The sequence below is a fragment of the Fusarium pseudograminearum genome, chromosome 1 (assembly GCF_000303195.2).
Source record: "Fusarium pseudograminearum CS3096 chromosome 1, whole genome shotgun sequence".
NCBI lineage: Eukaryota > Fungi > Ascomycota > Sordariomycetes > Hypocreales > Nectriaceae > Fusarium > Fusarium pseudograminearum.
The window spans coordinates 7,022,157-7,043,273 of NC_031951.1; the positions used below are offsets into that span (position 1 = coordinate 7,022,157).

Here is a 21,117-nt window from a genome sequence, read left to right on the forward strand (position 1 = left end):
TCTACACTTTATCGTCTGGCACAACACCTATACTACAGTACTCAACATATTCTGGCCGTGTTTCCTGGGGCAACACACAAAGCTTCACCTTGTCCATGTTGCGTTTGTTGTTTGTCTTCAAACATTGGCATCCACTTGTACCTTGGCAGATTTAAATAAAGCTGTCATTTTGGCGCTGAACTCGGGATCGTGCAAGATGTGAACACCGAGCATAGCTAATCCCTGCCCAACCCTGGTAGCCCTATCCAAGGCATCTGGCGTCGCCGCTGCCGCTGTGAAACCTAGGGTATAGTTCGATGCTGTGCCGGAGTGGATTCCATATGGACAATGGAACGAGGGTCAACATAAGCCAGGTCTTGATGTCATGAACCTGGTATCATGGCCTGCATGTAATGGCAGGGTGAAGGAGAGTTGGCCTTGTCTTTGCTTGCGTTGAGTAGTGTGCCATCCCTGTCGGCAAAGGGGGAGGTTGCCCGTTATCGCTTGGTGTTCCGACGAGGAGTGCCGTCTTATCCTTGGACACTCACTATCCTGACTACGGAATCAGTCATATCATGATAGATAGTCGGCAGAATAGTCCAATCCATTGCTTAGGAACGTTGTTGTTCAAGCCGACGAGGGGGTGCGGAGTGACCGATAGACTATTGCTTTACGCCTATTGGATCCTTTAAGCGACGAGGTTGATCGTCGATGAGAAAGGGGCCGGTTCTGCATCGCCAGAAGCTGCTGCAACCGATCCGTTTGTGCATAGAGCATCCAGACCGTATGCGCGCACGTGAGCTGCGACAGCTATGCTAAGACGTCCAAGATATTCACTAAACAAAAGCTGACTTCTCCACGCAGATATAACCAGTATGAAGCAAGACTTGAATATTATGGGTAACGAGTACACTTACATGTTGAGTACGTTTTGTCCAACTTATTGCTTTGTATACCTCAAACTATGAGAAACCAATGCTGACTTTCTTTCTACCAGTGTGTTACACAATCGCCACCGCCATCATGCAGATTCCCTCCAACGCTATTGCGCTCAAAGTTCGACCCCGGTATTGCATTGTCACCTGCGAGATTGGATGGACCATCTTTACGTACGCTCTCTCTTCAGAATATCTGTGTTGTCACGTCTGAGAACCAATGATTACTGACTACTCTCTAACAGTTTTGCTTAAGCCGCCGCTATTAGCCCTAAGTAAATGTATGCCTTCCGCTTTATGATCGGCTTTTTTGAGTCCGGTTTCTCTTTTATTGTTATCTTCCTCCTTGGCTCCCGGTATAATAAGTCTGAATTAGCTAAGCGTATGGCAATTTGGCATATTACTGGCTTCTTTGGTTCTGCTACTTCTAGCTTTCTCTAAGCTGCGATTCATAAGACTCTAGATGGTTACCTGGGTCTTGCTGGATGGTGATGGCTATTTATTAGTACGTTTTATGCTCTAAATAACAGCCTTGGCTGAGGATATATGACTTACTTAATGTCTAGTCTGCGGCTGTATGTCACTGTCTGTGGCACTTTCCGTCTCGTGGTTACTCCCTGATCTGCCTCACAACACCTAGGCCTGGTATATCACTGAGGAAAAGAAGGCTCTTGCACTTTGCTGCTGCGCTCTTTAAGGAAAGGTTTAAGTCACTGGAAAGCTTGACCTGGCTTTAGCCAAGCGCACGTTTACGAACTGGCGCTGGTGGACTCTCTGCCTGACCGATATCTTTGTGGTTCTCCCTCCTTGCGCTGCATTAAGAATATCTCATGAGGATGCTAACAAAGATCGACTGTTAGTATGGAAATGCTTATCAGGCTGCCCCATACTTCGCCATCTACCTCCGTACGTCTGGCCCTATGGATGAAGTGTTTCTTGAGTAATAGCTAATACTCTACTATAGGAGAGAACGGTTACAGCGTTTCCCAGCGTAATATTATCCCTGGTTGCGCTAATCTCGTGTCCGTGTTGACCGATTTTACCTGGAGTTTTATGTCTGACTACATGCAGAACTGTGTATACTGGATGGTTGGCCCAATTGTACGTTAAGTTCCTATTAACTCTGACGCTTAGAGGATTGAAGTGTGTGGGAGAGCTAGTGAGTATGGCTAATATTGATTCTAAATGTGCACAATTGTTATCGGTTCACCCATCCTGACAGCTTGACAGCTTGACAGCTTGACAGCTTGACAGCTTGACAGCTTGACAGCTTGACAGCTTGGCCACCTTCCGACGCTGCTCGCGTAGCAGGTTTTTTGCCGCCAGTGGTTACGCTACCGGCATCATGTGGGTAAGTTACATATATATCTCTCGATTATAAGCAGACATTAGCTTATGGTGACCAGTAGACCTGGGCCAACGAGATCAATGTTCGTAATGCTGAAGAGCGAGCCATAACCATCTCCAGCATGAACGGCTTTTTCTATGCGACTACCTTGTTTATGCCCACCCTTATCTTCCCTCAAACTATGGCTCCCAAGTTCGAGCGCGGTTTTCCTACCGTCCTGTCTTTCGCCGTTGGCGCTTGTGGTCTTATTCGTAAGTTCAAATTTCCCCTCGATTTTGTCATGTCCTTGTGATTGCTGACTTGCGGTCTGTAGCCAGTGTTTGCCAATTTCTCGCACCAGCAACAACTGCGCATGGAAGCTGAGGCAACTGCTAGCGAAGTACCAGCGGAGGTTCCTGAATCTGATGTTGATGAGACTGAGAAGAAGGCTTAAAGAGGCGAAGCTCGAAGTGAGCACATCGAGTGAGAGGATTAAGCCTCACCGCGGCTCTACAAAGTGGAAAGAAAGTAGATCAGGACGTATTTAATGTTTGTGGGATGCACGCTGTATCGAAAATAACTTTACATATTAGTTTAGAATATATTCCAATACAGTGGGTTTAACTACCGCCAGAGTGGCCCTGGTCTTCCTCACCATAAAGTGACCAAATCGTTATCATAAGGTCACCATAGAGTGCTTCAACGATGTCTTATATCTCTCTTATCTCTACTCACACATAGATCTCGTCGAAGGGGACTATATCTGTGTTGGAAACTACTTTGTTTCATAGTTCCAGAATCAGCCCGATGGAATAACACAGCGATGGTAAGACTAGCTCCCATGAAGCATCAAGGTAAACCTCCACTCATATTTCGAGTCTAAATGCATTCAAAATCCGTAGGCAATCAACCCAGATGCTTCTACAGGTGAATTTGCTGTGGATGGCGACTGAATCGTGACGGGGGCAAGATCCAGAGGGTTCTGCACTACTTCTTTCTCATGCTATTATTACCGATTTAGTATAGCTCCTTGTCTAAGATATCATAAATCAACTAAATTCATTCGTCCCTTATGATACTAGAGCCAGGTGCACGATACTCTGGCAACTACCGTACATTTCCGTGAAATTGGTCAAGGGGAGCAAGCCAGCTACAGCGGAGTCTGGGTAAGGTAACTTGACTATCCGATGATTTACCAGATAGTTAAGCAAACCAATGACGGCAGCTCGAAGTGATTGATACGGCAAGGCCCGACAACGTGCCTTAGTCGGCTTACTCCCCTGGACCAATTTCTCAGAAATATACGGTATATAGGCTGGAGGTAGGAGGCGCATCGATCTCGACGATACAGCAGCATCACAGAGACTCAATATCAGTCGGTATTATATGAATTCTAGCCCAGGCGCCCAGCTTAGGACTCCTCTAACTCCATATGAGCACCAGGTCAAGTGGAGGTTGACGGCCCTTGAGGGTTATCACATTTGTAGCTTTGGGCTATGGAGCTTGTTTGCGAAGTATTCATCATACAAGATCACAGCGTAATTGGTTTAGTGGTAAAATTCTCCGTTGCCATCGAGCAAGTATCGGGGAGCCCTGGGTTCGATTCCCAGATTACGCATTTCTTTTTTTTCTTTTTCATGCGTCGATCAGAAATTTTCAATACTTTTTGCATATCTCTATGGACTCTCCTTGTTTTTAGCTTTAATCTATAACTTTTTTAAAAGAGCAAACACCTCTACGTTGATGTGTAGCCCACTCATCCTCAGTTAATGCTTCGGCAAACACTGAGCGCGTCTCCGCTGCTTGCGCATTCGTGAGGCACACCCGACGATCACTTGAAGGTTAACTTGCCGATCGTAAAGAGCGACGATCTTCTCCTTGGACGAGACCTTAATTTACTCAATCTCGCCAACTCCGCTTCCTTGCGTGCAGCTAGCTGAACTCTGTAGATGCGAAATTTGCGGGGGTGCCGGAGCAGGTCTCGGGTAGGTGCTGCAGTCCTGGACCTGCAGCCGACCAAGTAACAATGTCTTTCATTCTGGTCGTTGTTCTGCATCGAAATGCAGTTGACCATTATTCCATGTCCTGAGGTTCAAATTGATGATGTATATGTGGTTTGGGCTGGTGGTTACACTGCTGTGACGTCAAATAACGTGGTAACAGGATACTGCTGGACAAAGTAAGCCAGCACAACATCTCACTTTAGACACCATCTGCAGTCACAACATAAACCATCACACATAACAATGTTTCTCACACCTCTCTCATCCCTCCGCGTCTCAAAACATCTCATACCAGCAAATAATCTCATTCCCAACTGCAGCATCCAGCAAAAGCCCCTCCTCCATTACCACGGCGCCTTCCAACGCCCCATCTCAGCGTCAAAGATCGAAGCGCACCTCGCGTCAATCGGCGCGGTGGAACCACAATGGCGCTACACAATGTACAGCCAGACGCACTTCCACAGCACATCCCACGAGGTCCTCTGCATTAGTCACGGCAGGGCCCGGCTGTGCTTTGGCGGCGAGGAGAGCGATGGGCGCGTTGAGCCTGTCGTGGAGCAGGGCGACGTTGTCATTGTGCCTGCGGGCGTTGGACATCGGCTGTTGGAGGATTTGGATGGTGGGTTTGAAATGGTAGGGAGTTACCCTCAGGGATGCGATTGGGACATGTGCTATGGACACAAGGGAGAGGAGATCAAGGTTAATGCCATTAAGAATATGGAATGGTTTCGGAAAGATCCTGTCTATGGGGATGAGGGACCTGCCATGGGGGTGTGAATCTCATTTCAACGGATGTTTCGGCGTCGCGTGAGGAGTATAATTGACACGGCTGTTGATCAAGAGACATTAACTTTAATTAACGGCAAGCAATGCGATTGGATTCGAATTATGTTTATTCATTCAATCCACCATTGCTATCAACGACCATTAATCCCTAGCCAATTAACTTAATTACAATTAACTACAGTTTAAGCGTTCATCATGAGAGCAGCACCACCAAACAGCGCACCGAGCGCAATGGCAGCAGTAGCCTGAGCAGCACCTTCGGTTGAGGTGGAGGGAGACAGACCAGTGGCCTGAGCAGTACCCTCGGGGACACCGGAGGTGAAGGGAACGTCGCTAACAGAGCTGGCGCCAGAGAAGGCAGCCTCTTGTGTGCTAGCAGTAGGGTTGGCAGTAGCAGAGGGCTTGTCGGGGTTGAGAACACTGGAGATATTAGTTTGGATCTGAGAAGTGACTGAAAGGGGGACTTACCCATCGATAACGTGGACAACACCGTTGGCGATGAGAACATCAGGGACGATGACCTTGGCCTCGTTGACAAAGACGGTACCGTTGTAGATAGCAATGTTGAGCTTTGTACCGTCGGAAGCAGTGAGGGTACCGTTCTTGAGGTCGCTGCTGTAGCCAACAGTGCCGTTGATAACGTGGTAGGCAAGGATATCGGCGAGATCAGACTCGCTGGCATTGGCGAGAACAGAACCGATTTTGGCGAAAGCACTGTTGCTGGGAACAAAGACGGTAATGTTCTTCTCAGAGGTAAGGTTGGTGACGACCTTGGCTTCTGTAAGGGCGCCAGCAGCGGCGGAGAGGTTGGCGGCGATGGCCGTGTCGGAGAGGTTCTGAGGGATGCTGAGAACACGGTTGATGATGTGGATGACACCTCCAGTGAAGTTGAGATCCTAAAGAGTCAGCGAGGTCAATTTCATGGGTGAGTTGCGACTTACAGCCTTGGTGACATTGGACTGAGCACGGAAACCACTGTAGAAGCTGACAGTGTCATTCATGGCCATAGCCTCGACGCGCTGTCCGGTTGTGACATTGGCGTATGTCGAGTTGGTCAAGTGGGTAGGAATAAAGGCAGCCATGTCCATGTCCGTGATGTTGCTGGCATAGTAGGTGCCGTTCAGGATGTGGTAAGACAAAAGGTTGGCGACATAGCTGGGGTCGTCCTTGACCATGCGAGCAACGGTGGTGTCCTTAAGGAGCTCCTCGAGGGCATCGTTGCTTGGGGCCAAGATGGTGACATTTCGAAGACGGCCAAGGTCTCGAAGAAGGCTGGGCTGAGCGGCGACAAGACCTGCAAGGGTCAGCATATGAAGGAGTATACCACCACTGGATACATACCGCCAAGGGAGGAGAGGGTAGAGTTCTCAGACTCAATGGCCGCGGTCAGGTTGGGACGGCTCTGAGCGGCAACAAGGCCGGAGGCGGCAAGGGTGACAAGAGATTGCAACTTCATTTTGGATGTGATTGCTTAAATAGAGTTATCCTGAATAAACAATTAACCAAAAAGTTGGGGGGAACGCAGAGCTTATGAACCATTTGGATGGAAGCTCTCAGTCGACAAGTCTTAGCTCTTGCGGCAGCCTCCTGGCCAATTGCGAATGCTTCATCAGCACGAGCCTTATTGAGACCATGCTCGATGCAGAATAAGACAGAGTCAATGACATAGACCAAGATGTTTCCCGCATCTTCACTGGCTAGACAGGGTTGCAAGAGCGCAACTCAACTCAGCCAACGTGCCAAGGCTCTTGACTGTCTGAGGCGACGGTTCAATGTCATAGCCAAGCAAGGGTCAGGCGTGGATTGAGAGCTGTCGTGTTTTGCCGCGTGCCGAAAGCCGGGAGAGACGAAGTAATGTTGTGCTCGGGAGTTGCGAAGCACCAATGGCAAAGCCGAACAGCGGATTCAATTGGGTAATTGCGAGATTCCAATATTGTTATTGTAAGTTTGTAACTAACCCTGCTCGTATCGACCTGATGAAAAGCCTGTTTGTCCACCGGTCTGAAGACGCTGGTCGCATGGAGGCGCAACGACCGCGTAACGGACAACCTACACAAAACGATAGCTTCCTTCATTGCCAGCAATATCCGGAATTCGCGATAGGCTGAAGGTAGAGTCAATTCGGCCTAGGCCGTCAGTTCTGAGCTCCTTCGGCCGGATCCCCACTCCCCGCACGACGATCGGGTATATTGATATCGTCATAGACATGATTTAAGGTATCGCAACTGCTTAGCTTGTAGCACAGCCCGACAGCTGTTTGCAAAAGGCGCATCTGCTACTCAGCTAATCAAAGAATTAAAGACGCTGCCAAGAGCTCGGCAATGTTAGCGTCGCATTCCAGCTCTCTCATAGGATGCGAAGAAAGCTCCCTTTGACTCCCAATGTTGGCCAAGGTAAAACGCCAAGGGAGCAAGGGATGCAAGAATCTGGTTGCCAGCTCATGCATCGGCCAAAACTGGCCGATCCAGCTCCAGACCCTGTGGAATCGTCCTAGGAAACGTGTTGGCAGGTGCCGATTGGTTTGTTCGTAGAACACGATGAAGCTATCATCCAATTGACCCGACAACTCATAGAGGAGGGCCAAAAGGATCTGCATTCTCGAGTTTCACCCTTTTTGTTTCTCTTGATTCATCCCCAAATACCGTTCCATCCTCACCACCTTCGGCTGCCTTCTTTTCTTTGTTCATGACTTGCTCTCGCCTCGCTCGCTGAAGATTGACAAGATTCGCTCGATCGGGATCACGGCATTTCTGGAGTTTCTTTCGGAGGGGTTTCATCGCCTTGACGATTTCGGGCTATTGTTGTTAGTTGGTGATCCATTATCGTTGAACATGAAGCTGCATACCGTTCCCCAGTAATCCGTCATCCTTTCTGGTGGTTCCTCCTCAAGCATCTTGCGACAACTGGCGACAGCTTCTAGGATCTTGTCCCGCATGTTTGCAAAAACTGCATCCTGGCTAGCGTTGCCGCCTTGGCCCGGAGAGGGGATCAGAATGTCGAGCAATCCATGGTCAACCATGGAAAGCGCTGCCATCATGATTTGACTTGGCGCATAGTGAAAGTACGCATCCGTCACCAGAGGGCTGAACTTGAGAATCTCGCGCGCCTGAGCGTGCGCCTTGTTGATTCTTGTTTCTTCATCAGGCAGTCTTCGCCTGAATTCCAGAATGGCACCCTCAAGCGCTCTGAAAGGATGTCGCACGTCAAATGCGAAGCGGATTCCCTGACAGAGTAGAAACTCTCCCGCAAGGATCTGTTCACCTGTTGTGTTTGGGAACTTCTCCGAAAAAGCATTGAGTTTGTAGAAGAAACCCTCAGCCTTGCAGCCAAAGAAAAGCGATGTCTTGAGGAGGTCGGTCGCAGGGTAGGTCATGACCGAGTTGGTCACGTAGAATCGTCGGAGAAAAATGGCAGCGGTCGCTCGAACTTCGGTAGGGAGTTCACAGAATTGAGCCGCACGAATGAGTTCGACTGTAAAGAACTTGACAAGGCGGATTTCTTCATCGGGGGTGAGGAAGTCGGGAGGAGGATCTGTCGCGAGTCGGGGAGCGATCTGTTCTCGAGCGAGCGAGTTCGTCTTTGCGCGTAATTCTTGTAGGTTGGCCTTTGAAAAGGACCAGAGCCGGAACTGGCTCGACTGCCGATAGCGCTCGTCTTCCGTCGCCATGTTGATGATGATGCAACAAAGATGGTGTTGGTGATCATGGAAGCATCTTGTTTGGAAGTTCACGTGACCTTATCTTATCTCACGCGACAGTGGTCCAGTATCATGACATTCACAATCACGCCAATGAGGATCACACGTTCAATTAGACGCATTTCGCGTACAATGACTCTATTGTCAAGCAGATTATTCCCTAACGCCGGTCACCCATGTACCCAATTTGCCCAATTTGTCTCATAATACATCAATCAATCAGTACCCCAAGTTTTCCCTCCTCGCAGGAGGAGGAGGCGGGGGCTTCTTGGCCCTGTTGGGAGGTGGTGGTGGTGGCTTCTTTCCAAGAGCCAATCCACTTGTGCTTCGACTCAAACTTCCATAGCTAGTAGCAGGGCTGGCAGCGCGTTGTTCCCAATCGGGACTGCCGCTTCTGCTGGTTGAAACATCATCAGAGAATACATCGTCGTGTCGTCCATATGAACCGCCGTCCGTAGCGACGCGTGTCAAAGGAGCACCAGGAACTCTGAGATTGGCAAGTGGTGTAGCTGTAGAGGAGCGGCCTTCAAATGTTGAGGCGCGTCCGATCGGGGGTCGTGCAGGTTGAGGAGGAGGAGGTGCAAGACGGCTGGCAGGAGAACGATGGGGAATGCGGGCAGATTCTTGTTCAGGCTCGGGTTCTTCGTAGACGGCCTGGTGCCGAGGCTCTTGCCAAGAACGAGCGGTGTTGGATCGACTGCGGCCGATCTTGGGAGCACTGGTAGGTGAAGATGCACCACCGGCCCAGCTCTGGCGCACACGTCGCAGCTCCTCAGCGCAACGCTCATGGTAGTCGAGCTCAGCTTCAAGGAACTGGGTCAGAGAGGAAATATTGTCCACCTCTGTTTCCTTGATGTCTTGCATGCGACGAAGAACATCCTCGCTGGTCTCCTCAAACTTGGCCTTGTTCATGCGAACCTCTTCTTCGACACGGAAATCGTCACGGCGGGCCTTTTGCAGCTTGTTTGTGCTGGCATCGTAGGCGAGGCGTCGGTTCTCGAGCTTCTTGCGAGCGTTCTGGTTCTGTTAGCTGGGAAAGTGCATTTCAAGGGATTGGTTGACATACCTGGTACTCTCGCATCATTGCTAGGCTCCTCTCGAGGTTGTCCAGCCAAGTCGCATTGGCGCTGTCAACGTACGAGTCTTGGATACCAGCAATGCGCTCGTTGGCACGACCCAATGACAAGAGACAGTTTCCAAACTCGGAATCCTGCTCAAAGTCTTCGCCGTGAGTGGCCATGGTTCGGCCAAGAGCCGACATTGGGGTGCCGCGCTCCTTGTCCTCCATTAGTTCATTGCGACGGGACAACCACTTGACGTAGCCGGTCATGGACTTTTGCATCTTTTCCATGCCTAATCATGTTAGAACCGTTATGGTGAGTGTGGAGGTCACTGTGATGTTACGTACCATCCTGTCGCAAAGCCATCTCAGTCTCGAGGTTCTTGAACTCATCAGAATGAGCAGTTCGGGCTTCGCCGCCCATCTTTTCGCCGGCCCATTGGAAGGCTCGGTCGATCTTCTTTGTAAAGTGCATGTTGGGTGTTCTCGTTATCGATTGCTATATCGGAGCCAGTCCGATGGATTGATTCGCGGGGTCGTCTTGCGCCGTCACTAGAGGTATTCGTAAAGCAAGATGAATCAAACGAGGGAATAGAGAATAGATGAAAAAGAAAGAAGGTTGAGTTGAGGAGCGAGAGACGGGGTAGTGAATGATAACCAGCCTAGAAAACAGAACAAGGGGTACATAGAAGAGGGATGGAAGATGGATGCTAGGGTGGCGAAGAGTTGGGGCGTATGGGCAGAGATGGAAAGGACACGACCCGGCCTTGGAGTCTGATTTCTGGTGGCATTGGCTGTGATGCGACGTTGGATGAGCGTGTCCGGGGCGTGACCGTAGTGGCTCAAGCCCGTGTGGAGTGAGGTTGGGGAGGCTGGCCCCCTGAAAGTCACCAAACTACAGGGCGTTCGGGCCTGCACGAGCAGTAGCTCATAGCTTATCTTATCGTGCTGCAGTAGCCAAACACTGTTCAAGTTGTGACCTGTAGAAATGTCGCAGGAATTAAATCTCATTTTTATGAAACAAAGCCCGAGCCTGAGCACGAGCAGAATGGGCGAATTATTGAAACACAACAATCTCTGTGACGTATTATTGAGCCTCTGTGGAATCTTGGTGGTTACGTTTGACGAGGCGATACGTTGAACCTATTGTATCGCGATGCTGTTGCCATGATGGCATGGGTACCTTGGGGACGGGAACTTGGCGTCCTAGGCGTCCCATGGGAAAGCCCAGAATGGCATGAGGAGATTCAAGCGGCAACAAAGACGAGTGGTTACCGACCCCAACATTACATCCATCCATCGCATTGCATTGCGTTCGCTGGGCTGGACTGGACTGGTCAACAGGCTAGGCGCTGCCGAACGTGGCGCGGCTAAAGATTTCCCAATGTCCAGACGATGTGTGGAAGTCGTCTAGAGATCAAACGGAGGATGTATCGCGCTGACGTACTGCGCAGTCACAGTTTCTGAAAATAGAGACAGAAATTGTTAGCGAGACCCGCGATCTACTCGTAACGAGTTTTTGAATGAGGTGAGATGGATCCTGATACGAGTACGGATCAAGTCTGTAACGAGGTACCTCCATAGCAGCTAACACCTAATACACACGACACCTAAGCCCATACTTGCTACTAAATGGCCCGTGATTCCAAGTTCCAATGCCCCCCCTGAGACAGACCTAGACAACGGCGCCCAATGACCTGCGGTACCGCTACACTAACAACGGGAACTGTCTCCGGCTGGAAAGCCAAGTTGGCCATCTCCACTGAAAGATAGACCAGATGGAACCGTACAACGGTGATTGACTTGGCTGCTGCTCGTTTGGATATGGATATGGACATGGACAAGGAGATGTTATAGACCGCCACTGTATAATACATACTATTCATCATCGTCATGTCAATGTAATCATGTGAGGTGTTGACCATCTTGATGAGTGAATATTAATATCTACTCCGTATTTACCCCGACATTCCATCCACTAGAGTTGACTGACGAAAACTCTAGAACTTCTTTAAGCATACCATTTTTATTCTCCATCAAACTAACCTTTCCACTTGGAGTCTGCACGACACCACCACTTCTCTCAACTCTCTGTCGACTCTCGACAGCATTTTCGGCCCGTCCAACCCATCTCCAACCTCATATTTTCCATCTTATGCTTCGGTTGAACCAACCCCCGCTTTGTGTAGAATAGAGCCGCAAGACAGGCAAATGATCAACCCCAGCAGGATGATTTAATCGTTATCTGATTGCTTCCCAAGAACCAACCTTCCTATTCCAGCCTCCAGCCATGTTGGGAATAGCCTAACAATTAATGCGCGTCGCCTAAAAAAGATGCAACCCAAAAATTCTAAATTTTTAATTCACTCTTTTTTTCGCCCCTGGTTCTGGTTCTGGTTCTTTTCTCCCCCTCAAAATCAACTCAACCTCTGCTCCACACACTCTCTCTGACTACCCGGGATCCAGACCCAGACCATTCCTCCAGTTCCGATAAAAACTCTCCACCAACGAGCTTGCGTAATGGTCTCAATTGTAAGGCGGGGTTGCAAAGCACGCAAGTCATAAGTACATGACCAACTGTACGTAAGATAAGACCAATCACCAATGTCACCTCAGTATTACATCCATCGGCTGTTCGACCCGGATGCTGTCTTAGTACTGTAAAAATAAGAAAAAAAAGCTTTTCCAACCTGGTCTTGTCGATCTCTTTCCCACGTTTCGGTTTGACAATCGCCCACTCTCCGGTTGAAAAGCTTGGCTGCGCTAAATTGGTCTCGTTCTGTTCCCCAGATTCCTCTCCCGTGGATGGTTTCGTGTCGGGTGTGAGGGCGTCAGACTTGTTCAGTATTCGCTGATCCCCATTTTCCATCTCAAGGAGGTAATCACATTGCGATCCGCGCCGTGTGAAACGCTCAGGTGCACCATTTCGAGACAGTTGCGTGGCACACATGCTGTCTACCTATCGGCTTCCCAGTAGGGTTTTATTGACTGCAGATCAAGGGTCGAGCAAGGGTGATTGACGACGTCTACTGTAACCCAAGCGGCTCCACCGTAGATTAGTTATCGTAACCATCGGGTCAGACTTGTTGAGCTGTTTATTTTCGTATCCTAAAGGCATCCCAAAACTTGGACGTCCCCTATGTTACCTACTGGCCACCGAAATCATTGGAATAATGTCTTTTGACACGAGATAAGCCTCCGAGCCTCTCAAACCGTATACACAAGAGGAATATTCTCTATTTGGCTGCAATTTAGAAAGGTCAACCAACTCCGATAAGCTATTATCTGACAGCCCCCAGTTACAATATCACATTTTAAAGGGACCTGGTGTTCTTTTGAATTTTTAAAAATGTAAATAATATATTTTCATTTGCCCTACGTTGTATGACTTGATACAGGGCAGCCAAAGGCAATATTGTTTTTGAAGCTGTACCAACCACCAAATCTGCAGAATCTAAATCCATTGTCAAAGTTATGCAATTTGATGGTTTATACAACGTTTAAAAAAAAGAACAGGTTGTCTTGTATCGAGAGTCATAGAAAGTAGGGCATAAACGCAACCTTAATCTCGTACAATACAAAATCACTGTGAGACATACCTCCAAAGTCATACAATGATAAGGTTCCAACAAAGCCCTTATAAAACTAGACAATACTCTGTCCTTGTCCGGAATTTCTTCAACTTCCTACCAAACAAAGCCGCAGTACAACATGAGACTTCGAAGCTCAGGGTTCCTCAAGTGGTCGTCTCTCCCTCCAGAGATCCGCCACATGATTCTAAACACCATAGTCGACCTCAAGAATCCACGCTGGGCTGGTTTGGCTTCCGTTTCGAAAGAATGGCAAAGCGTCATTGGAGTGAGGAACATGGCCAAGCTAAAGCTTCAAACACCATCCTGCTTCGACGGATTCGAGAAAATTGTTCAACAGAGACACCTTGTGAAGCATATCTATCTTTGCGTCGAGCTACCGAAGTATGACTGTACTCTTTGCAAGGCTCGTACTCGCACTCCTAGTTTTTCACGCGATAGTTCCATATTCAGCCACGCTATTGGCAAGATCTTGTCTATTTTGAGCACATGGAAGACTCAAGGTCCTTTGACACTGGAACTCAACGCGGTTTCTTGCAGTAATACGGGGCACTGGGCTAAAAACCTTCGGTTTGACGACGATCACGATGAAAGTCCCCGTCAAGACTTGACCTTCGCAGAATCAACTCGGCACGATCCCTTGCACGGTTGGGTGAACGGTACCCAGGTGAGACCTCCCTCTTTCCTTGCCATGCAACAGCTGTTTGGGCCTCTTACACTGGGCTACGACAGCTATGACCCTGTCACTGTGGTCACCAGCCTGTTGATTCGTCGCCAATTCCGCCGTTGTCTTGAGCCTTCCAGTCTAGACAGACTGTTGTCGCAGCTGGTTTGCCTGACGGACATCATCTACGATCTATGGTCAATAATGTATACATATACATTTCCATGTTTCTATTTCGATTTCTCACGACTTAGTGCGTACACCTCCTTGTGGGAATCTAACTCGCTAATTGGATTTAGAACGTGAAGAAGCAATAGGCATGATTTTGCCTAAAACACTCAAGAGTCTGATCTTATTTCAGCATTCCGTTGAGCATCATACACAGTCCGCCTATCAAGATCCAAATTACCAGAGGTTCAGAAACATTCGGAATCGTTTGGATATCCAAAATAAATCCAGCCAATTTCTTGCTCAGACAAGCTTGAGACTTGAACAAGTTTCTGTCTCGTTCCTTATTAGCGCCGGGGAATTTCTCGCAGCCTGTAGGGAAGAATGGACATGGGAGCACCTGCAATCATTAGCGTTGAGTTTCCAAGGAAGTGGAAAGCACCACCAGGAGGGTATCAACAGTCTACTACTCTCTACAGCAAAGGTTGCACTGCGAATGCCGAAGCTTGAAACTTTGGTACTTTGGAGTGGAGAGCAGGGAACCACCTGTGCATTCATCTACACAAGAAACGAATACTGCGCTCGAGTGGTATGGCGAGGGACATGGGACCTGGATATCAGCCAGGAGGTTCTAAAAGCATGGGAAGCTGTTGCCGCGCTTTATTCCTTGGAACTGACAGTTGAGCATGAGCGTATTCAAGAGGTTATTCGCTCTTGTGGGGATGCCATACATCATCTTAACCTGCCCTGTCAGATTATTCAACCTACGTCGCTTTGGCAGATGCGAGTAGAGGAAGCCTAGATCTAGATGATGGAATAGGACAATTGGCAGCTCTTGGCCTCATTCAACATGCCAATGGTGAATGATGAGATGTGGGTAGATAATACAACAAGACCATTATTTATGAAACGTGTCTTATTCGTGGATCTAGGTCAAATCCGATATCTCTGCAGAAAGCGTGAGATAGGATAATAGAGGCGTGCGTCAGTGAGTTAGATCAATAGCGGCTTGTACTAGATCTTCTGTCCCCCGTCTTGAAACGGACGTGAAGATGGAAGTCTGCAGAAACCCCCGCCTCTGCAAAATGGTGGCTGAAGCCTCGATGTCAGACGCAACATATAAAGAGTGATCATACCTCCTTCTCATCTGAACACACATTATCCACGCCCATAACTACTACAATGGAAGTCGCCGCCAGTTTGATAGCGATTGTGGACCTCTCCGTCTCTGTCTCGTCCGCATGTATCAAATACATCAGAGGGGTAAAGAACGCGGAAAACGAGGCTACTGCACTGCATGAAGAACTAAGCTCACTCTTATGCATTGTATCTCGACTTCAACTTCCCTCAGTATCATCAAGCCTGAAGATAGAGCTAGAGCCAGACATCAAACTCTGTTACGATGACCTTTTGGCGCTGCAGGCAAAGCTGAAGCCGGCCGAGGGGTTTAGACGGTTTGGCCAGAAACTTGTCTGGCCTTTCAAGAAGGAAGGCGAATTTCAAAATGCGTCGATGCGGATTCAGAGACATTTGAATATTTTCGAGAAAGCTATTGCTGTCAGCACGCTTGAGACAACATCAGAGATCAAAGCACAGCTCCTCCAACTACGCGAAGAACGCGAGTCTGACCGTACTCTTATAACCGAAAATTTTGGGGCGATAGATGCGCATCTGTCCGATATCAAGAAAATAATGAGCCAAGACCAAAGGAACGAGTTTACCAAGTGGCTAAACGCTGTTGACTGCGAGTCCAACTATCGCGATAATATTGCCCTGGCAGTCTCGAACACAGGGTCCTGGTTCTTCGAGGAAACAGGACATTTTGCGCAGTGGCTGCAATGCACTGCAAATTCACCGAAGAATATCTTGGTTCAAGGCGAAGGTAATTCCTAATTGCTGCCTGCAACGATAAGCCCCGTGACATTCATTCACTAACGCGCCAACATCATAGCCGGAGCTGGGAAAACAGTACTTATGTAGGCCACTGCTCAACTGAATCTTGACATTTTAACTGAACAACCTCGTAGGTCGACTGCCGTGCAGGCCGCTCTGTCAGTTCCACCATCGTCCAATATATACATCGGGTACTACTATTTCGACTTCAGAAGTTCTCAAAAGTCGCTGCCAAGCTCCATGCTTCGTTCCTTGTTACATCAGCTCATCAACGACATGCCATCCTTCCCTGAAGCAATCGAGAGATTGCGAAGCAAGTATCTAACCGCTGATATGGTGCCTGTCTCAGAGTTAACAAGCATTCTGCAACAAGAGTATTCCAACTTTGACGCGGCGTTTCTATTCATCGATGCTCTTGATGAATGTGAGAAACTTGATGACTTACTGAATGTTCTCAAAACCATGACACGCAACACTGGGCCATGGACAAATATACGGTGTATGTGTTTCAGTCGTGACGAGAGTGGTATCAAACAATCTCTAGAACCGTCAGGCTTCACTATACAGCCACTGGAGTATGCCGCAGTTGTCCAGGATATCGAAGTATATGTGACAGAAATAATGCGAAATGATGCAAACGGCAATTTCAAAGTTTTTCATGGCTCTTCAGAAGGACTTCGAAGCGATGTGATAACCGCATTAGTACAAAAGTCCGGTGGAATGTACGTGCCACTTTGGCGCTCTCTATACGACATGCCCACTGATAGCTCTTGAAACAGGTTCCGCTGGGTGCAGTGCCAACTTGACGAGATATCACGTTGTCGAACAGCACGTGAGATACGAGAAGCTATCAACAACTTACCATCAACCCTTACAGAGACATATGAGCAGATGTTCAAGAAAATGTCCAATTCCGATCTCCGTAAAGCCCAACGGATACTATCGTGGCTGATCGGAACGGATGGAGAAATGACTGCAAACATGCTTGTTGAAGCATTGACCATCGATGAGGACAGATTGGAGGTTGATGAAGAGGATCGTCTTCAAAATCCTGTAAGTCTCAAATGATAATGCATTGAGGTGGACGATGACAGATGTCTTGTTAAATAGGGCGAAATTCGCAACATTTGCCGAAGTCTTGTCCGAGAGTCTGACCACAGTTACCCGATCCGTGGACCTAAATGCAAGGCCATAACTCTTGCACACTTCAGTGTTGAACAGTATCTTCTTTCGCCGCAAGCCGGCAAGTTTAGACTCGATCTGAGAGACATTCACCTTCAACTTTCTCGAGCTTGTTTGGCGTACAGTACCTCGCCTATCTGGGAATCAGTCACCCAATCGGGCTCTGAGGAAGATGCCGTAGCTGAAAATGGCAGGGATGTGGTACAGTTCTTGGCTAGCACATGTCAAGACATCTTTTCCCATCTCCAATATCAAAACGTTGAGTATGACCTCGTGCATTATATAACCGGCCTGCTCCAACAGGAGCCTAGGCTCAGGAACCTTGATCGAAATTGTGCTCTAGTCAACTCTTGGGATGATTATCGTTCACCGTACAAGGCGATTTTATACATCGATGCCAGAGGCGGACCCTGGGGCGTATCGATGACACGCCTTTTGGACGGCCCATTACGAATCGGACACAACTCAAGCTTCCTATCAAAATCTGTCGTGGCAGGATTGTATCCCACGTGCATTTCTTTGATTCTAAGCACAATCGAATTCAATGGGGTTGACGATTATGACCAGACACCTCTAGCCTTCATCGTAGCTACAGGAAGAATTGACCTCGTACGACACTTTACACTTCAAAATACAACAAACTATCAAAGGGCTGCAGGCAGCAATACGCCAGAGGATGGACATAGGCTGAAGTTGATCCTGAACAGCACCGTTAACGGGCTCTTCACAGCCATCGTGGCCAAATGGGTTGATGGATGTCATGAGTTATTTGCAGCAGCTCTTGGATATTTGGAGATGTTCATCGACCGTGATTACGGCACTAAAGTTTATCAAACGATGATACGACTATGCTCTATCCTGAGCGCTGTGGAGAGATTTGATGAGTTCCTGGAATTTCTTCTCTCCCATGCTTCCAGAAGCGAACGAATGAACGCCCAAGCATTAAAGCAGCTCGAGGAAGAGGCACTATACGTCTCTATTCGTCAGGACAACGCAGGATATGTCCGAAAGATGCTTGCCTCCGGAGTTTCCCCAACTGCCAGAATTAACCGAGCCTCCAATCTGAGACTTTTGCACCAGCGATATGCAGACAAAGTGACATTGGAGGGGGTCAATGAATATTGGCTTTGCTATCTCGACACTGAGGTACTTCTAGAGAGGATCGACCACCACTGGAGAGACTGGGAGTATGCACAAGAAGAGCCCAAGATCATATTCACTACCGCGATGAACAACAGTCAAATCAGTCGACTTCTCGTTGAAGGAGCCAATGCAGAAATTCTAGATGACGAAGATATTCTCTTACCCGTTATCGGGTCCTGGCTTTCTATGACCGATAACCAAGGACAGACTAAAGATCTTGAGTTCCTGCGATCTCTTCTGCTTGACTATTTGCAAAAACCGGAGAACAAAGAAAAGCTCAACCTGGCACTGAACATCTGGGCTGGCAGCAAAGACGGTATCCAGGTGATAAAGCAGCTCATTGCGAAAGGTGCAGACCCAAACAGCTCACTAGTTGGTGAGAATTATCACGATTTTAGGACGCCTCTTGTGACGGCTTGCCGGGGCCAAGGCTTTGCAAACGTGGGCGTGCTATTGGATGCAGGTGCTGATCCGAACCTTGAAGCAGAGTCTGGCATGCTTCCTTCGGTGGCCTTACTTAACAACTCGTGGTGTCCCGAATCAGAACGCGATCGGATATATGACCTTCTCAAGCAACACAGACCAGCACTGAAAACACGTACTGAGAAGCCATTACTACCGCCACCTACCTTTAGTAGATACGGTTATGGATCTCGAAATGGATCTGTACTTTCTGCAATAATCACAAGTACCATGAGGTACCATATCCCGGTGGAGTTCTTGATGTCTCATGACCTCTTGAACAACCTTGATAGGTATCTACCAGGCGATGAATACGGAACTCCGTTGATCGCTGCTGCTGCAACGGGCAGTAAAGACTTTGTTGATCTCCTCATCCAACACGGTGCAACTATTGATGCCCCAGGCCATCCTGATACCGAGTGGTCACATCCAGCACTTGCTGCGATTCTTTCCGACCATTGGGATCTGGCATTGAAATTTCTCGAAGGCTTTGACGCATCGTCTTACGAAACGCATGAAGAACAGAGAAAATGGAAAATGGTGCTCATGTCAGCTCTTCAATCAAATGGCCAAGATGTTGCTCTCAAGTTGATTGAGGGCGGTGTCGATGTCGATTTCATTATAGACCAGGGAGCTTCGTCATACATTCTATACCATACCCGAGAGTCTTTCCATGCCTCCATGGACGAAATAATGTCATGTCTCTCTGAGGCAGGAACGTCGATGTATGCCGCATATGTTAGTGGGAACATGAGTATGATCAACAAATTACAGAGCATTGGGGCGAGCCAAGACCCAGCTCCAGGGGCACCATTCGGAGACTCTTTAACAGCAGCCTGTGCGTCTGAAAATGTTGAAGCTGTTGAGATACTCCTTCAGCAGGGTGGTGATGTTAACAAATGCAACCCTGGCCGGGAGAAATGGTGTCCCCTCATCGCTGCCTTACCTGTTTCCTATAGCAGTGGTACAGACGAGATTGTGTCGCTACTTATAGAAAAGGGAGCTAAAGCCAATGTCTCGTATCCGTTTAAGAATGCCCCCGCAGAGCCAAGCAGTCTTGAGTCGATTCTTTTCAAATACAACAAGACTCTGCATTTCTCGTTGATGTGGAAGAGAATGTGGGATAATTCCAAGATTACGGGGCAATCCATACTATATGCAAAGCCTTTCAATGGTAACGCCTTCATTGCGGCGACTGAGGGACGCGATGATGAGAGACTGGAACTGGTGGCTAAACAAGAAGGTGTGGATGTGAATCGTGAGGAGAGCTGCGGCATCTATCCAACAGCAATGATAGCAACTCTCGACATGAAGAAGAGTTACAGAACCTCCGACACCCTCCGCAAGCTTGGCGCAATGGAGATATCAGCCAGCCAGATGCTCAACTTCACTCACCCTTTTCGAGCATTGAGCAGCGAGATTGTGAAAGGGAATGCTAGCTTGACCATTCCTGGTAGTTTTTGGGGGAACATGATCACACTCTGCGTGAACGTGCCGATGGCCATTCCCTTCCTCCTCCAACGAGGCGCTGATCCAACTGAGGTCGTTCCGGGAAGCTTTTACGGCTCAGCACTCATGGCAGCATCAGCCTTGTTAAGCGCAGATACTATTCTGCACTTTCTCGATCACGGGTGCGATTTTAACAACATCGTATCAGCCAGCCCCTTTGGGGCGCCACTGATTGCTGTCTGCGCAGGTCCATCACACTATCCATTCCAGTGGAGCTTCCATGAAGAGTACAACCTCCAGGACCCTCCTGGTTGGTCTATGGTGCAATACGATATGCTGGAACTGTTGATTGCTAATGGTGCTGATATAAATGTCACTCATAATGAGTTCAGTCCACTCATTGCGCTCGTCTTGTGTGACTGCGAGCAAGAGTATAAGATCAAGGGCTTGAGGTTGCTGCTGGACAAGGGGGCCGACCCGAATTTGACATTGCCTCAGTGGGGATATAAGGCAGTGAGTATACATCCTGTTCCTGGCCTGTTTGTTGCCTTGTGATAAACATGGGGCTTGCGAAAGGAGCATCCTTAACCGCCACTGACACATTATTACAGGTGGATGTCGGAAAGACTTGGTCTGCAGTCAGTATCGCCGAGAAAAAGGGACATGACAGAGTAAAGGAGATTCTTATTCAAGGGAGGGTTTCAAGTTGAGTATTTATCGTTTTAGCAAGCGGCTTATCCGCTCAAGTCTCTTCAAGAAGTGATACCCTATCTCCAATC

The 21,117-nt window shown here is 48.4% G+C and overlaps 8 protein-coding genes across 8 annotated transcripts, besides 1 other annotated feature; 4 read left to right on the top strand and 4 right to left on the bottom strand.

Annotated features, from left to right (window-relative positions):
- Positions 1–1,377: 1,377 nt before the first annotated feature.
- FPSE_00548 (uncharacterized protein) lies at positions 1,378–2,695 on the top strand (the record flags this gene model as incomplete). Its single annotated transcript, XM_009253668.1, has 7 exons — positions 1,378–1,419; positions 1,481–1,489; positions 1,793–1,820; positions 1,879–2,015; positions 2,185–2,265; positions 2,324–2,513; positions 2,580–2,695. 7 exons carry the CDS (start codon positions 1,378–1,380, stop codon positions 2,693–2,695), a joined length of 603 nt encoding a protein of 200 aa, XP_009251943.1.
- Positions 2,696–4,487: 1,792 nt separating this feature from the next.
- Positions 4,488–5,021, top strand: FPSE_00549 (uncharacterized protein; the record flags this gene model as incomplete). The annotated part of the gene is made up of 1 exon (XM_009253669.1): positions 4,488–5,021. One exon carries the CDS (start codon positions 4,488–4,490, stop codon positions 5,019–5,021), a length of 534 nt encoding a protein of 177 aa, XP_009251944.1.
- Positions 5,022–5,212: 191 nt separating this feature from the next.
- On the bottom strand, positions 5,213–6,486 carry FPSE_00550 (uncharacterized protein; the record flags this gene model as incomplete). Its single annotated transcript, XM_009253670.1, has 4 exons — positions 5,213–5,450; positions 5,499–5,926; positions 5,972–6,324; positions 6,372–6,486. 4 exons carry the CDS (start codon positions 6,484–6,486, stop codon positions 5,213–5,215), a joined length of 1,134 nt encoding a protein of 377 aa, XP_009251945.1.
- A 1,111-nt stretch (positions 6,487–7,597) lies between these two features.
- FPSE_00551 (uncharacterized protein) lies at positions 7,598–8,697 on the bottom strand (the record flags this gene model as incomplete). Its single annotated transcript, XM_009253671.1, has 2 exons — positions 7,598–7,825; positions 7,876–8,697. The coding sequence occupies 2 exons, from the start codon at positions 8,695–8,697 to the stop codon at positions 7,598–7,600; spliced, it is 1,050 nt and encodes a 349-aa protein (XP_009251946.1).
- Positions 8,698–8,946: 249 nt separating this feature from the next.
- FPSE_00552 (uncharacterized protein) lies at positions 8,947–10,262 on the bottom strand (the record flags this gene model as incomplete). Its single annotated transcript, XM_009253672.1, has 3 exons — positions 8,947–9,744; positions 9,794–10,080; positions 10,136–10,262. 3 exons carry the CDS (start codon positions 10,260–10,262, stop codon positions 8,947–8,949), a joined length of 1,212 nt encoding a protein of 403 aa, XP_009251947.1.
- Positions 10,263–12,204: 1,942 nt separating this feature from the next.
- Positions 12,205–12,737, bottom strand: FPSE_00553 (uncharacterized protein; the record flags this gene model as incomplete). The annotated part of the gene is made up of 2 exons (XM_009253673.1): positions 12,205–12,364; positions 12,478–12,737. The coding sequence occupies 2 exons, from the start codon at positions 12,735–12,737 to the stop codon at positions 12,205–12,207; spliced, it is 420 nt and encodes a 139-aa protein (XP_009251948.1).
- Positions 12,738–13,125: 388 nt separating this feature from the next.
- Positions 13,126–13,154: a repeat region.
- Positions 13,155–13,498: 344 nt separating this feature from the next.
- Positions 13,499–15,011, top strand: FPSE_00554 (uncharacterized protein; the record flags this gene model as incomplete). Its single annotated transcript, XM_009253674.1, has 2 exons — positions 13,499–14,294; positions 14,341–15,011. 2 exons carry the CDS (start codon positions 13,499–13,501, stop codon positions 15,009–15,011), a joined length of 1,467 nt encoding a protein of 488 aa, XP_009251949.1.
- A 380-nt stretch (positions 15,012–15,391) lies between these two features.
- FPSE_00555 (uncharacterized protein) lies at positions 15,392–20,893 on the top strand (the record flags this gene model as incomplete). Its single annotated transcript, XM_009253675.1, has 5 exons — positions 15,392–16,091; positions 16,161–16,185; positions 16,237–16,824; positions 16,882–17,155; positions 17,213–20,893. The coding sequence occupies 5 exons, from the start codon at positions 15,392–15,394 to the stop codon at positions 20,891–20,893; spliced, it is 5,268 nt and encodes a 1,755-aa protein (XP_009251950.1).
- Between the last annotated feature and the right edge of the window lie 224 nt (positions 20,894–21,117).